Here is a 13,224-nt window from a genome sequence, read left to right on the forward strand (position 1 = left end):
ATCATTAAGGGCCCCATGGCCACAGGTACCCCACACTGAAGCCACCTCTGCCGCTGAGTAGGCAGATGCCCCAACCAATTACTTCAGCTCCTCCCAGCCACACCAAGTTGCCCCGGGCACCTGCCCCTCCACCTCCCCACCCCTCCCCACAGTGACTCCTGCCCAGAGAATGTCCAGCCCTGGCATAAAGGCCCTGGGTTGTCCACGAGTTGCTGTCAGTCAGAAGGCTGCACAGTCCAAGATGGGCTCTTCGTGGGCACCCTGGAAGGGGCGTGTGGGAGGGCGAGGAATGATGGCGTTGCTGCTGGCTGGTCTCCTCCTGCCAGGTAGGAGGCTGGGGGCCCTGGGAGTGAAGGAAAGCAGGGAGGGGTGGCAGAGGAAGGATCAGACACCAGGTCAGAGGAGGCTGGAGGGATCCAGTGGTGGGAAGTGGGAGGACGCACCGTCCAGAGAGAAACCAGGAGAGGACCTGGCAAGGGGGAAGGGCAGGGACTCTGGAATCTGAAGCTTGAGTCTGGACACTGGTCCTCACTGTCTCGTCATTCCAGGCAAGTTACTTTAACTTTCTGAGCCACAGTGTCTGAAACTCTAAAACAGGGTTAATGATAACACTTAGCTCTAGTTTCTCTGAGTCTCAGATTAAATAATGTATGTGACAAGTGCTTTGGAAATTCTAGAGCATTGTATAAATGTTGATTGTTGTTATTACTATTATCCATTATTAGAGCTCTAGAAGATGAAGACTGGATATTTAATAGTAATAATTGTTACCATTTCTAGAATGCTTTTCATGTGCCAGACACTATTCTAGCACTTTACATGATCAGTTTTTTTTTAAAAAAGCTTATTTATTTATTTTGAGGGAGAGAGAGAGAGTGAGGAAGGGAGGAGCAGAGAGAGAGGGAGTGAGAGAAACCCAAGTAAGCTCTTCACTGACGGCGTGGGCCTCACTCATGAACCGTGAGATCATGGCCTGAGTCAATATCAAGAGTTGGACACTTAACCAAATGAGCCACCCAGGCACCCCTACATTACCATTTTTGATCAGAAGAACTTTAAGAGAGATTTGTTATTCTCATTGTACTGATGAAAACACTGAGGCTAGGCCAGTTTAGGAAACTGGCTTAAGATCACAAATTATAAAGCAGTAAAGCCAGTATCCATCCAAACCAGGGTTGTGCTGTTGACCACCAGGTATTTGTAGTGACCCAGCCCATAGCCCCGTGGGTGGAGAGCAGGCCATGTGGCTTGGGGGAGTAGAGAAGGAGAGCAGGAATTCTCCATGGTTAGTGCAGTTGAATGAGGGGGGCTGCAGGCAGAGTTGGGATTTGGTGGGGAGGGGGACACAGAAAAGTTCTCTTTGTCGAGAGAATGGGTACATCACAGACTGAGGAGAAACTGGTTGTTGGTAGACAGATTTGGTCTCTCCAAATATATAAACTGAAGCTCAGAGAGGTTTAGTCACTTGCTAGTATGAAGCCCAGCCTATGCTTCCTGGGACCTTTAGGAGTTGAGTGGATGAAGAATGGGGGTAAGGTGAGCCTGGGGTTAGAAGCAAATGGTTGCTTAAGGGAAGAAGCGGTTTCACGTCTGTCAGGGATGTAAAAGCAGGAGACTGGAGGACAGGCAGACATGGCATGATAGCTGGGTGGGGAGAGAGGGAAGCTGATAATGGTCATGAGCCTGAGAGGAGGGTTCCATCCTCGTGTCCCTGGGCTGTGCCAGGACAGCAAGGGTGGCTCAGGGTGCGGTGTCCTGTCACGCTGTACCAGCAGGTTCTGAAGCAACAGTGGGTGCCCCCACATCCTGGCCCCCACCCAGCTTTCCTAGCATGGGCAGTGCTGAGATGGGAACAGAACTCCCACCCTTTACCCAAGCCTGGATTCTCCAGGGAGGCTGGTGACTGAATCTTAGTCCTCAAGTACCCTAGCCTCAGTCCCTCTGCCACCGGCTTCCTCTTTTCTTAGCGTCTCATTTGCTACTTTTCCTTTCCTTCCCAGTCCATTGTTGTTTGTTTTGTCTTCTCTTTCCATTTGGTCCCTCAGTCTCACCTGGGATTCTTTCCCTCAGGACTTAGCCCCATTTTGAGGAGTCTTCTCCTCCCCCATGCTCTGTCTCTCTGGGATCCTTCCTTTTAGCTCCTGCCACTTTTCTGTCCCACTTATCTTCCTTTAACACTGCCTACTTTGGAGTCTCATTTTCTTTTTCTCTGGTAGATGTTTGGCTTCTGTCTCTGCCCGCTCCCAGAACATGGAGACTGCCATTCCTTTGCAGACAACACCTGGTTCTCCCTTACCTTTCCACCTCAAACTCGCTCTCCCTGGGCTCCTCTCAGGAGAAGTCAGAAGCAGTTGACTGAGATGGGCTTGAAAGCTGAGGTGGGAAGCCAAGCCACTCCGGCCCTCACTAACCACTACTTCCTCCCCAGGGACCTTGGCTAAGAGCATCGGGACCTTCTCAGACCCCTGCAAGGACGCACGTATCACCTCCCCCAATGACCCCTGTCTCATTGGGAAGACTGGTTCCAGTAGCTTCAGTGGCCACAGTGGCTCCAGCAGCCCCAGCAGTTCCATTTCCAGTTCCAGTGGCTCCAGCGGCAGCTCTGGTGGTGGCTCCAGTGGTTCTGGTGTCTCCAGTGGTGGCTCCAGCGGATCCAGTGTCGCCCAGGGTGGTTCTTCAGGATCTTCATTATTTAAGCCAGGAACAGGGTATTCCAAGATCAGCTACTCCTCAGGATCCAGCTCCTCCCAGTCGGGAAGCCGCTCCTCTCAATCAGGAAGCAGCAGCTCCTTCCAGTCCGGAAGCAGCGGTTCCCAACCAGGGTCTGGCTCAGCTCTACCAGTCAGTCATGATTCTTCCCGCTTACTAATAAGCTCTTCCCAGTCTGGAGGAAGCTCAAGCTCATCTGTTTCCCAAACTTCCTGGATATCCGGCAGTGGCGGCCAAAGGGTCAACTCTAACTTACGCCCCTGTAGTTCAGATGTCTCCGACTCTCCCTGCAGTGGGGGGCCCATCGTCTCACACTCAGGCTCCTACATCTCCAGCTCCCACTCTGTGTCAGGGGGTCAAAGGCCAGTAGTGGTGGTAGTGGAACAGCATGGCTCTGGTGGCCCTGGATTGGCTCAAGGTTCCCCTTGTAGCAGTGGTGGCCTTCCAGGCAAGCCGTGCCCCCCTATCACCTCTGTAGACAAATCCTATGGCAGCTATGAGGTGGTGGGTGGCTCCTCTGACAGTTATCTGGTCCCAGGCATGACCTACAGTGGGGGCAAAATCTACCCTGTAGGCTACTTCACCAAAGATAACCCTGTCAAAGGCTCTCCAGGGGTCCCCTCCTTTGCAGCTGGGCCTCCCATCTCTGAGGGCAAATACTTCTCCAGCAATCCCATCATCCCCAGCCACAGCTCTTCTAGTTCCAACATCTACCCATCAGGAGCTTCCTCGGCCATTGTGTTCCAGCCAGTGGGCTCTGGTGGGGTCCAGCCCTGTGGTGTTGGCTCCAAGGGGCCCTGCTCCCTTTCCAGTTCTGGAGTCCACAGCAGTTCTAGCATTGCCAGTAGTTCATCCTTCCATCCCTGCGGCAGTGCTTCACAGGGGCCTTGCTCTCCACCAGGCACTGGCTCCTTTAGCGGCAGCTCCAGCTCCAGCTCCCAATCCACCGGCAAAATCATCCTTCAGCCCTGTGGCAGCAAGTCCAGCTCTTCTGGGCACCCTTGTATTTCTGTCTCTTCTTCAACATTGAGTGGGGGCCCCGATGGTTCTCCCCAACCTGATCCTTCAGCTGGTGCCAAGCCCTGTGGCTCCAGCAGCTCTGGAAAGATCCCCTGCAGATCCATCCGGGACATCTTGGCCCAAGTGAAGCCTCTGGGGCCCCAGCTAGCTGACCCTGAAGTTTTCCTACCCCAAGGAGAGTTACTTGACAGTCCATAAGTTGTCCTTTGCATATGTGCATGTGTGGGCATACACATATATACACACACACCATCTCTCAGTTAGGAGAAGTCCAGGGGCCCAGGCATGGGGTTAGCTAGTTTCCTTTCTCCTTTCCTAGAGATCTGTTCTATTTTCTCCATTGCTCCAATATGGTAGATTCCCCTTAAAACCTCTTTTTTCTTCATCTTCCCAAATTGTAGGCTTCAAATCCCTTTCCTCGTTCTCTCCTACTGCTTAGATTCCCCTTGTACTATGGTGCCTTCCCTGCCAGATAACCACTCCCTAAAATTTCCTCTGTCATTTCCTTGAGAAGGTACAGTCCATTAGCTAACCCTACCATTCAGATTCTTGACTGGGAAACCCCTGAAATGCCTCAGAGTAACTCTGATTCCTGGATAAATCATTCCCCCTTCTCTCTGTTTGCCAAATAGCAAGTACAAAACTGTTACCTGAAAGCAATGACAACTTTTTACTTACCTCCCCTTGCCATCTGGTCAACGAACATGACATGCCATGGGGTTCTCACACTCCCAATTTCACTTTCATCCTCCACTATAGAGCTCATCACACCCTCTGTGAGTTCCCAACACTCATTGACTCTCAAGCTCTCCGTCTCAGTCCCCCTTCCTGGCTGCCACTTCCCTCAGTGCTCAGATGCTTCCCTGTGTGAGAGAGACACCAGGGCACCCTCAGTCCTACTGTCTATGGACCCTGGACAGATGGCTCAATAAACTGTGTGAACTAAATGCAGACTTTTGCCTTCTTGGAGTCCTTTAGGCCCTTACAGGCCCTGAGTAATGCTCTCCTATGCTTCTAGAGATCCTTGTGTCCCCCATTTTCATTCATAAGTTGGACCAGTATTTCTCTTATACTTTATAGCTCCTCCCACAAAGGAGGAAAACAATAAATATTTGTTGAACTGAAAGCAGAAGGTGGTCTCCAAAATCCTTCCTCCCTTTTCTTTCCTCTCTCGCTGCTCCAAGAAATCCATTTCCTCTCCACTCCCCATTCACCTTGGGGTCTTCCCTTCTCCCTTTATGGGGCCCTAATTATTCTCTTCCCACCCTCACCCCACCCCACCTGCCTCCATGTAGGCTCCTTTCTTAGTTTGCCTCACTTACTAGATGCCATCTTCTTTCTCTGGGAGTCTGAGCATTGATTTCTGGGTTTCTGGGGCATTTGGGACCTTGGGAAGCCTGGAATACAACAAGACCAGATTCCTGGTGACTGAGTGGGAGCCCAGGTGGGCGTTGTTCTGGGAGCTGGAGGTGGAGAGAGTAAAAGAGAGGATGGGAGCATGACAGGGAGTGCAGCCAAGCATGATGACTCACTAGCCTAAATAAAAATGCCCCAGCCCATGGCAGAACAGAGGCAAGTGTCCTCTCCACCTCCACACTCTTGCTGTCTCTGCTGCAGTTCTAGAGTAAGATCTATGGGAGATGAGAAGGCAGAGTACTATAGTGGAGAAGGGGAGTGGCCTCTTTGGGAGAAGAGAGAGAAAGCAGAGGGTGGTGAAGGCCAGACAACTGTGTTTTGGAGACTGGGGTGGCGGGTGGGGCGGGGGGGAAGAGGGAGGAGGCTGGGCCAAGGAAGTTTTTATAGCCCAAGGAGGGGAGAGTAGGCTATGCTTGTCCCTTCAGGAAGGACCTCACTACAAACCACATGTCACCTCTTGGAACCTCTGCTTGACTACAAAAGAATTTTTCCCAACCCTACAATCTAATTCATTCCTTGCTATTGGATAGTGTTAGCTGGTCCCAAATTTAGAGCTATTATTGAAATTCTAAGTCTTGACCAGCATAAATGTGTTACATTGATCAGAAATAACCTGGGGCAGCTGAGCCACCTGCAGGGTTGACTGAAGACAGAGAAGGACTGCAGAATTGTCCTGTTTCTTTCATCACTGATGAGTCACACTTGGCCAGCATCTAGCTCTGGACTACAGCCAATGACAGACATCGAGGCTCTTAGAGGCTCCATGCACCACAATTGCAGGATGGGTACAGACTCTGATGTGGGAATTACTCTAGTCTATGGTGTGGTCAAAGTCAAGGGCTTTTGCAAATCTGCTGGATGTCACTCCAGAAGGACACTGTCCCCCACTGGCCAGTTCTGAATTGGAGCTCCCACTCATCTAGTAGCTAGTGATCAAGGACTGGAGATGAGGATAGGAAAGGAAAATCTAATAGCTTATTTTAGACTTCATGCAACCAGGGAAGCCTAGTCTAGGTGTTCCTGAGGCAACAGAGAAAATGAAGGCATTTAAACAATTTTTATTGTAAAAATTTCAAACATATTTAAGAGTAGACAAAGGAATTAATGAAACTCTATGCTTGCACCACCCAGCTTCAATGATCAATTCATGGCCATCTGACAACATTTAAAAACGCTCCTCTGCTGTTAGAATAGGGAATATCTACTCCTTTTCAGTATTTCTTATATTATGTGGACCCATTTGACCATCTGTAGTAGGCAAAATGGTATTCTCCCCAGCACCACCAAAGATACCCACATCATCTCTGGAACCTGTGAGTATATATGTTAGGTTACATAGTGAAGGGAAATTAATGTTGCAGACAGAATTAAGGTTGTTAACTGGCCTTAGAGAGATTATCCTGGATTATTTGGGTGGGTCAGTGTGTAATCATTAGTGTTCTTAAATGTGGAAGGGGGAAGAAGAAAAGGTTAGAGTGATGCAATATAAGAAGATTCTATTGTTTCTGGCTTTGAACCATAATCCAAGGGGACCATAATCCAAGGAATGCAGGTGGCCTCTAGAAGCTGAGAAATGCAAAGAAGTAGATTCTCCCCTAGAGCCTCTAGAAAGGAACACAACTCTGGTGACTCCTTGATTTTAACCAGTGAGAAGTATGTCAGCCTTCTGATCTTCAAAATTGTAAGATAATAAATTTGTATGGTTGTAAGCCAATAAGTTTATGGTTGTTGCAGCAGTGGTAGGAAAATTAATACACCATTATCTCTCTTTTTTAAATTTTATTTATTTTATATTATTTTATTTTTTTGTTATTTTTAAATGTTTATTTATTTAATTTATTTTTTATGTTTATTTATTTTTGAGAGATAGAGTGCAAGCAAGCAGGGGATGGGCAGAGAGAGAGGAAGACACAGAATCTGAAGGAAGCTCCAGGCTCTGAGCTGTCAGCACAGAGCCCAACACGGGACTCAAACCCACGAGCTATGAGATCATGACCTGAGCCGAAGTCGGACACTTAACCCACTGAGCCACCCAGGCACCCCAATGTTTATTTATTTTTGAGACAGAGAGAGAGAAGGAACGGGGGAAGGACAGAGAGAGAGGGAGACACAGAATCAGAAGCAGGCTCCAGGCTCTGAACTATCCACACAGAGCCCAACGCAGGGCTCAAGCTCATGAACTGTGAGATCATGACCAGAGCCGAAGTCGGATGCTTCCGACTGAGCCACCCAAGCAGCCCTATTCATTATATTTTTGAGAGAGATTGCAAGCAGGGCAGGAGCAGAGAGAGAGGGGGACAGAGGATTTGAAGCGGGCTCAGTGCTGACAGCAGAGAGCCCAATGTGGAGCTCAAACTCATGACCTGAGTTGAAGTTGGACCCTCAGCAGCTTAACTGACTGAGCCATTCAGGTGCTCCAATACACCATTATCTCTTAAGGATGGAAACCAGATCTATTTCCTTAGATACAAGGTCTCATCTAGGAGTAGCATCTCTGATGGGGGGCACTTCTGTTGATTGGGGTCAAGGTAAAGGAGCTCTAGGGATGCATGAGAAAGGGGTGTGGAAGAGAATGATCTTGATCCCAAAGAGAAAGTGAAGAGAATCAAGTGTTTCTATTACTGAGAAGGCAATGAAGAGACTGGGACCCTAATGGCAAAGATCCTCCTATGCTTGGTGTAGGGAGCCAGGGCAGGGTAGGACTGGCAATCAGCTGTGAACCAGGACACTCGGGTCAGGAAGGGGTGGGGAACTTGAGGAAAGGATCTGGGAGTGGAAACACCCAGCTTCCCTGGGACATTCAAGTGGCACCTGTTGCCACAGACTGAATTAGGAATGAGAGTGGAATGTAAAGCTTATTATCTGCACAACCACTGGCTCAGCTTGTTTCTGCTGTCCCCTGCCCCACTGAGAGGATAAAGGGCTTGCTGTCTTGGTGCAGAGACAGATGTTAGAGCCGAGCAAGATGCAGGGCTGCATGGTGGGGAGCAGGGCTATTCTGGGCCTGCTTCTTCTGATCTGTCTTCATCTTCCAGGTATGGAGGCTGTGCCCAACCCTTGTTCAGGAGGAGACTGGGGGCCCCAGCGGAGCTGGAATTGAGGGAAGGAGTAAAGGCGGTGGGGGGGGGGGTCCCTTGGGTCCTTGGGGAAAATGAAGGGGCTTGGAGCAAAAAGAGGCAGGGGATCATGGAAGGCAGGCATTGGAAGCAAACATCCAGTCCATTGGCTGCCTCCTCTTCCCTTTTCCTCAGGCTTCTTTGCCCGAAGCATTGCTGCAGTGGAGGAGAAAGTTCTCCAAGACTTAGGAACCAGCTTACCTCTGCTTGAACAACCTTCCTTGACCAGCCACTCCAACTCTGAACTTCCTCAGCCAAAACCAGACCCTGGGCCAAATGATTTAACAAGGGTTCCTCTAAAGCCCAATGCTTCTCCATCAGATGGCTCCCAACCTGCAAGAGGTTCCGGGGTTCAGAGGTGGCCCCCAACTGAGGACCTGCCCTCCATGGATCCCTGGCCCTCTGAGGATCCTTGGAAGATGAGGGCTGCTGCCACTGAGAACCACGTGGGGGAAGTGCTGCCTGAAAAACTGTCTTTCCTTTCTGATGCTGTTGCCCTTTCTCTAGGCAGCAGTCCTTGGCCTGCAGGGCCCTCTGCACGCTCCATAGGCCCCATACCTGAGGCTCTACTCCTCCACCAGGACTCTGAGTCTAGATGGCCATTCCATTCTAATGTTCTGGGAGCCCAGAGAGAAATCTTTGCCCAACGCCCACCCTCTCTTATTAACAGGATTCGACAGCCACTGCCACCTGGGCACCCCTGGGGAACCCTAAATCCAAGTGTGTCCTGGGGAGGTGGAGGTCCTGGAACTGGATGGGGAACAAGGCCCATGTCACACCTTTTGGGAATCTGGGGTATCAATAATCAATACCCAAGTACTAGCTGGGGGAATCTTAACCAGTATCCAGGTACTAGCTGGGGAAATATTAACCGGTATCCAGGAGGCAGCTGGGGAAATACTCATCTACGCCCAGGTATTAATAATCAGTTTCCTCCCAAAGTTCTCCATCCTACTGGCTTTTCTTGGAACATCCCAGCTGGCTTCCCCAGTTCTCAAAACCCTGGGTCACAGGGGGGTTAGGAGAAAATCCTAAGTTGGAAATCAGAGAATGGAGTCCTGCTCCCTCCAGTATGCAGTATGAACTAAATCAAGACTCAACCAGTGTGTTTTCTAGCACCACCTCCTTTCCACTGCCTCCTCTGTTCCCCCCATGCTGAACTCCAATAAAACACAAGCAATTACTAAATTTTCTCCTTCTCTGTGTGTTTGTTTCTGGGTGCAAATTAAAGTGAGTTTTTCCCATCCCCATGTTTTAGCCATGCCCATGTGTCTCTAGGATCTTCAGACACTCTTTTGCTCTCCCCTATCCTTTGCAAAAGATCAAAGCCCAGGTGTTTGAGGTTGGAGCTTCATAACCTCACCCTGGTGGGGTGGGAAAGCTGGTTCCAGGATTGTCTTAAAATCCGAAGAGGGGAGAAAGGGCAGCAGGACTAACTGAGATGGCACCTGTGGCAGAAGGGAAGGGTGAGGTCCAAGAAGTTAGTACCAGGGCCAAGTGGGAAATGAATACCCTTTGATTCAGAGAATAAGAGTCAGAGAAATTAATTTTTTGTCTCTGCTTATCTATTCTTCCCCAGAAACACAAGCTTCTTGGAAACAGAGGATGCATTGATCTCTTCTCTTACATGCATCACTTGGCACATTGTGCCCTAGAGAACCAAGACTTTGAACATTTGCTGAATGAATAGTACACTTCAAAAAGGAAGAAAGTAAAGGGAGAAGGGAAAGGGAAAGAAAAATCCTGGAAATCAACAATCCTACCTGCAGCTGTGTTTGCTGCTTTTATTCCCAGTTAATGACACAGTCTCTTCTTTTGGTCACACAGTTGATTGTGACAGGCTCTGTCAGCCTGTTGATTTCCCTGGAGCTCAGCACCCTGCACAGGAGTTGGAGTGAAGCAGGGAGGGGCATTCTAAGTGCACATGGAGATTAGCAGAAGCTGGCTGGGGGTGTTGGGGTTTCCAAAAGGGTGCACTCCTGGTGGTCATGCCATGTCTTTCCCTGTGCCATGCATGTACTTCACCAGAGTGATTCAGGCGTATGTACCCTGAGATAGTTTGGGGATCACCCCAGATCCCAGGAATTGGTCAGACTGTGGGGAGGAAGTAGGAGAAGAATAAACACCAGAATTGGAGAGATCGGGAGCTGTGTGCCTGACTATGAGGTGGGCATTCTTAGAGAAAATTCTCGGATCCTGGTGTCTGCCACAATACTCCATCCTGTGCCAAGAACTCCTTCTCAGGACACCTTCCATCACCAACCACACTCCCTTCTGTATCACCTCAACCTTGCTCCCCCAATTCTTTCCCACCTTGGATTCTTGGTTTCTCCCTTTTTGGGGCAGCTGGTTCTGTTTTCAGCATCTGTCTCTCCCACAAGGCCAAGCTTATTCTTTTGGCTTGGGGTCTCATTTCTCTCTATCCTTCTTTCTGGTTAATGATTTGCCCTTTTAAATTCCACTCAGAAGGGTGCTTGGCTGTCTGAATTGGTGGAGGATGTGACTCTTGATTTCAGCGTTGTGAGTTCAAGCTCCACATTGGGTGTAGAGATAACTTTTTTAAAAAGTTCAAATTCCAAGTCAGCACCTCCTCTTCTGTTCCTCATACTCCCTAGAGTGTAAGCACCATGTGTCTATTTTGTTCACTGCTGCAATCCTAGCACCACAGTGTTTGGACCAAGGGCGGATCAGTGAACCCCCTCCCTCTGACTCCCTGTTTTGTCTCTTCTTCTACCTTATTCCTGAGCCAAAGAGTTGCACACCAAGTCTAATCTGTCCTGTCTGGCCTTCCCAGAGCCTCACTGACATTTCTTTCCAAACCCTACATAGCTCTTCTCAGCTCGTAAAATGCTCTGTACACTCCATCATTTAACCCTCATTACTTTCTGTGAGGAAGGTATTACAAGATGAAGAAACTGAGGCCCAGAGAGCTTAAGCAATTCACACAGTTACATAGCTAACAAGTGACATAGTCAGTGACTCAAACCAAATTTTTATCATGATCTGTCCAGGGAGTGTTCAAGTACAATATGCAATTAACAAAAACCCACGTAACTTTTATTGAGTACTTACTATGTGTCAGATTCCGGATAGGGTGCTCTCACACACACCCTTCTAGCTAATCCCCACACTTCTATCAGGTAAACACTGCTGGACCCACTGCACAGGTGGAGATACCAAGGCCCAGAGAGGGAAGGGAGCAAAGCTTGCACAGAGGTAACACTGTGGTACTTGCTGCTGATGGAGGTCCTGGCTAGTTGTGGCCAGCCCCACCAGAGTGGTCTTTGTCTTAAGGTCAGCTGTTGCTTAAAAAAACAAAAACTAAAAATGAACAGGGATAGGTCAGTAATTGCTGACATGATAAAGGTCCCAAGGTTTCCAGTGGGAGCTGCTGCTGGTGCACTGATTTTTCCTTGTCTATTAGTGGTTCATCGTTGGAAGTAGCAGCTGGAACAGCAAGTCATTTCTCTTCTCCTAGAAGGGAAGGTGCTGAGATATGAAGAGCACCCGTCTAGAAGTCAGAAGACTGAGGTTTCCTTCTGTGTACCCACACAGCCTTCTCTGCCATATCAAAGTGAGCTAGTCACTTACCTTTGTGGACCTTAATTTTCTCATCTGTAAAGGGCAATGAAAGCAGATATCCTGTCTGTCTCACAGGGTTGTTATGGATCATGAAAAAGTGCATTAGAGACTGAAAAACTCCGAGCACAGCAAGGGATTGATTACAATGCCGTACTTGGTCCCACTGAGGCAGTCCCAGTGGGGCCATGTAGAAGGATACTTCTGACCCCACAGCAGGAGGCTTGTCTGGTGAAATGGTCACTGCTGACTTCATAGTTGATTGTTGAGGCTGGTGTGATGTTTCCCAATGGGAGTTACACTCAAGAGAATTTTCCAAGATCCAGAAAGGAGAGTTGGCTTCTCATTTAAACATTTCATTCCCCCAAAGAAACTATGTTCAGTCAGATGTTCTTTTTTTTTTAAGATTTTATTTTAAAATAATCTCTACACTCCAACATCGGGTTCGAACTCACAACCCTGAGATCAAGAGTTGCATGCTCCACTAACTAAACCAGCCAGGTGCTCCCAGATGTTCTTTACTTACACACATACTCCTGGGTGATAATAGTAATAGCTCTTTTACCATATATTTATCACAAATAAAATGTGTTACGGAAATGTGTTACGAAATGGGTTATTTCCGTTCCAAAAATTCTGGGATGTAGATTAAATAAGTAAATAAAAAAATGAAATTTTATTATTTCTATCTTACAGGTGAAGAACCTGAGGCTCAGGAATGGTAGGTAATTTGTGTAAGGTCACACAGTCAGTAAAAGGTGGAGCTTGGTTATGGTGCCATTCAGAAACTGCAAACATGGGTGAGCAGACTGCACAGAGCAGGTCAAAGTGAAGTTCCCCAGCCTGCACAGCTTCATGGCCACCTTCAGTCCTTTCTCCAACAAATCCACTATCATCCATTTTTTCATGTCACCTGAAGGCCAGCAGTCAGGTTTGGGTTTTCCTTCTCTCTCTAAGACCAAATGCTTACGTCTTTCTTGTGTTCCTCTTATTGGAAAGATGTCCCCTATTGTCTTCTTCCTATCTCTTTCTAGGTCAGCATTTTCTTTTTGCTGTCAGGAAACTGGTGGGCACAACCTGGAGACACCTTTATTAACCCATACTGCCTCATGTGAGACTGAGCACACAAGCCCTCAGGAATATCAGTCACACATCAGGGTTTCCACATACAGAGCATCCTGGTTGTGGATGTCTGTATAGTCCAGGGAAGTAGGAGCAGAGTAGGCACTTCAGGTCTCATAGAGGTGGTTGTGGCTGGCATAGGAATGGACATTTTCACACTTTCAGTAGCAATAGCTCTTCTACAGGTTGTTTAGGCCTCAGGTAGACAGAGATCAAGGGGGTGGATATGATTTATCCCAATCTGGTAGTTAAGCTGGTGATA

General features: G+C 48.4%; 2 protein-coding genes across 2 annotated transcripts; both read left to right on the plus strand.

Moving 5' to 3' along the window:
• Positions 1 to 241: 241 nt before the first annotated feature.
• CDSN (corneodesmosin) lies at positions 242 to 3,927 on the plus strand. The gene is made up of 2 exons (XM_077763969.1): positions 242 to 326; positions 2,429 to 3,927. The coding sequence occupies exons 1-2, from the start codon at positions 242 to 244 to the stop codon at positions 3,925 to 3,927; spliced, it is 1,584 nt and encodes a 527-aa protein (XP_077620095.1).
• Positions 3,928 to 8,093: 4,166 nt separating this feature from the next.
• Positions 8,094 to 9,433, plus strand: CUNH6orf15 (chromosome unknown C6orf15 homolog). The gene is made up of 2 exons (XM_077763980.1): positions 8,094 to 8,180; positions 8,397 to 9,433. Exons 1-2 carry the CDS (start codon positions 8,111 to 8,113, stop codon positions 9,281 to 9,283), a joined length of 957 nt encoding a protein of 318 aa, XP_077620106.1. The 5' UTR covers positions 8,094 to 8,110; the 3' UTR covers positions 9,284 to 9,433.
• Positions 9,434 to 13,224: the final 3,791 nt, after the last annotated feature.

This window comes from Crocuta crocuta, unplaced genomic scaffold (genome assembly GCF_008692635.1).
Source record: "Crocuta crocuta isolate KB4526 unplaced genomic scaffold, BGI_CrCroc_1.0 scaffold1153, whole genome shotgun sequence".
NCBI classification, from domain to species: Eukaryota; Metazoa; Chordata; class Mammalia; order Carnivora; family Hyaenidae; genus Crocuta; species Crocuta crocuta.

Coding starts and splice junctions, on each gene's coding strand:
- CDSN (XM_077763969.1), top strand. CDS start 242: ATGGGCTCTTCGTGGGCACCCTGGAAGGGGCGTGTGGGAGGGCGAGGA. Junction 327..2,428: donor GGCTGGTCTCCTCCTGCCAG/GTAGGAGGCTGG, acceptor CTTCCTCCCCAG/GGACCTTGGCTAAGAGCATC.
- CUNH6orf15 (XM_077763980.1), top strand. CDS start 8,111: ATGCAGGGCTGCATGGTGGGGAGCAGGGCTATTCTGGGCCTGCTTCTT. Junction 8,181..8,396: donor GATCTGTCTTCATCTTCCAG/GTATGGAGGCTG, acceptor CCTTTTCCTCAG/GCTTCTTTGCCCGAAGCATT.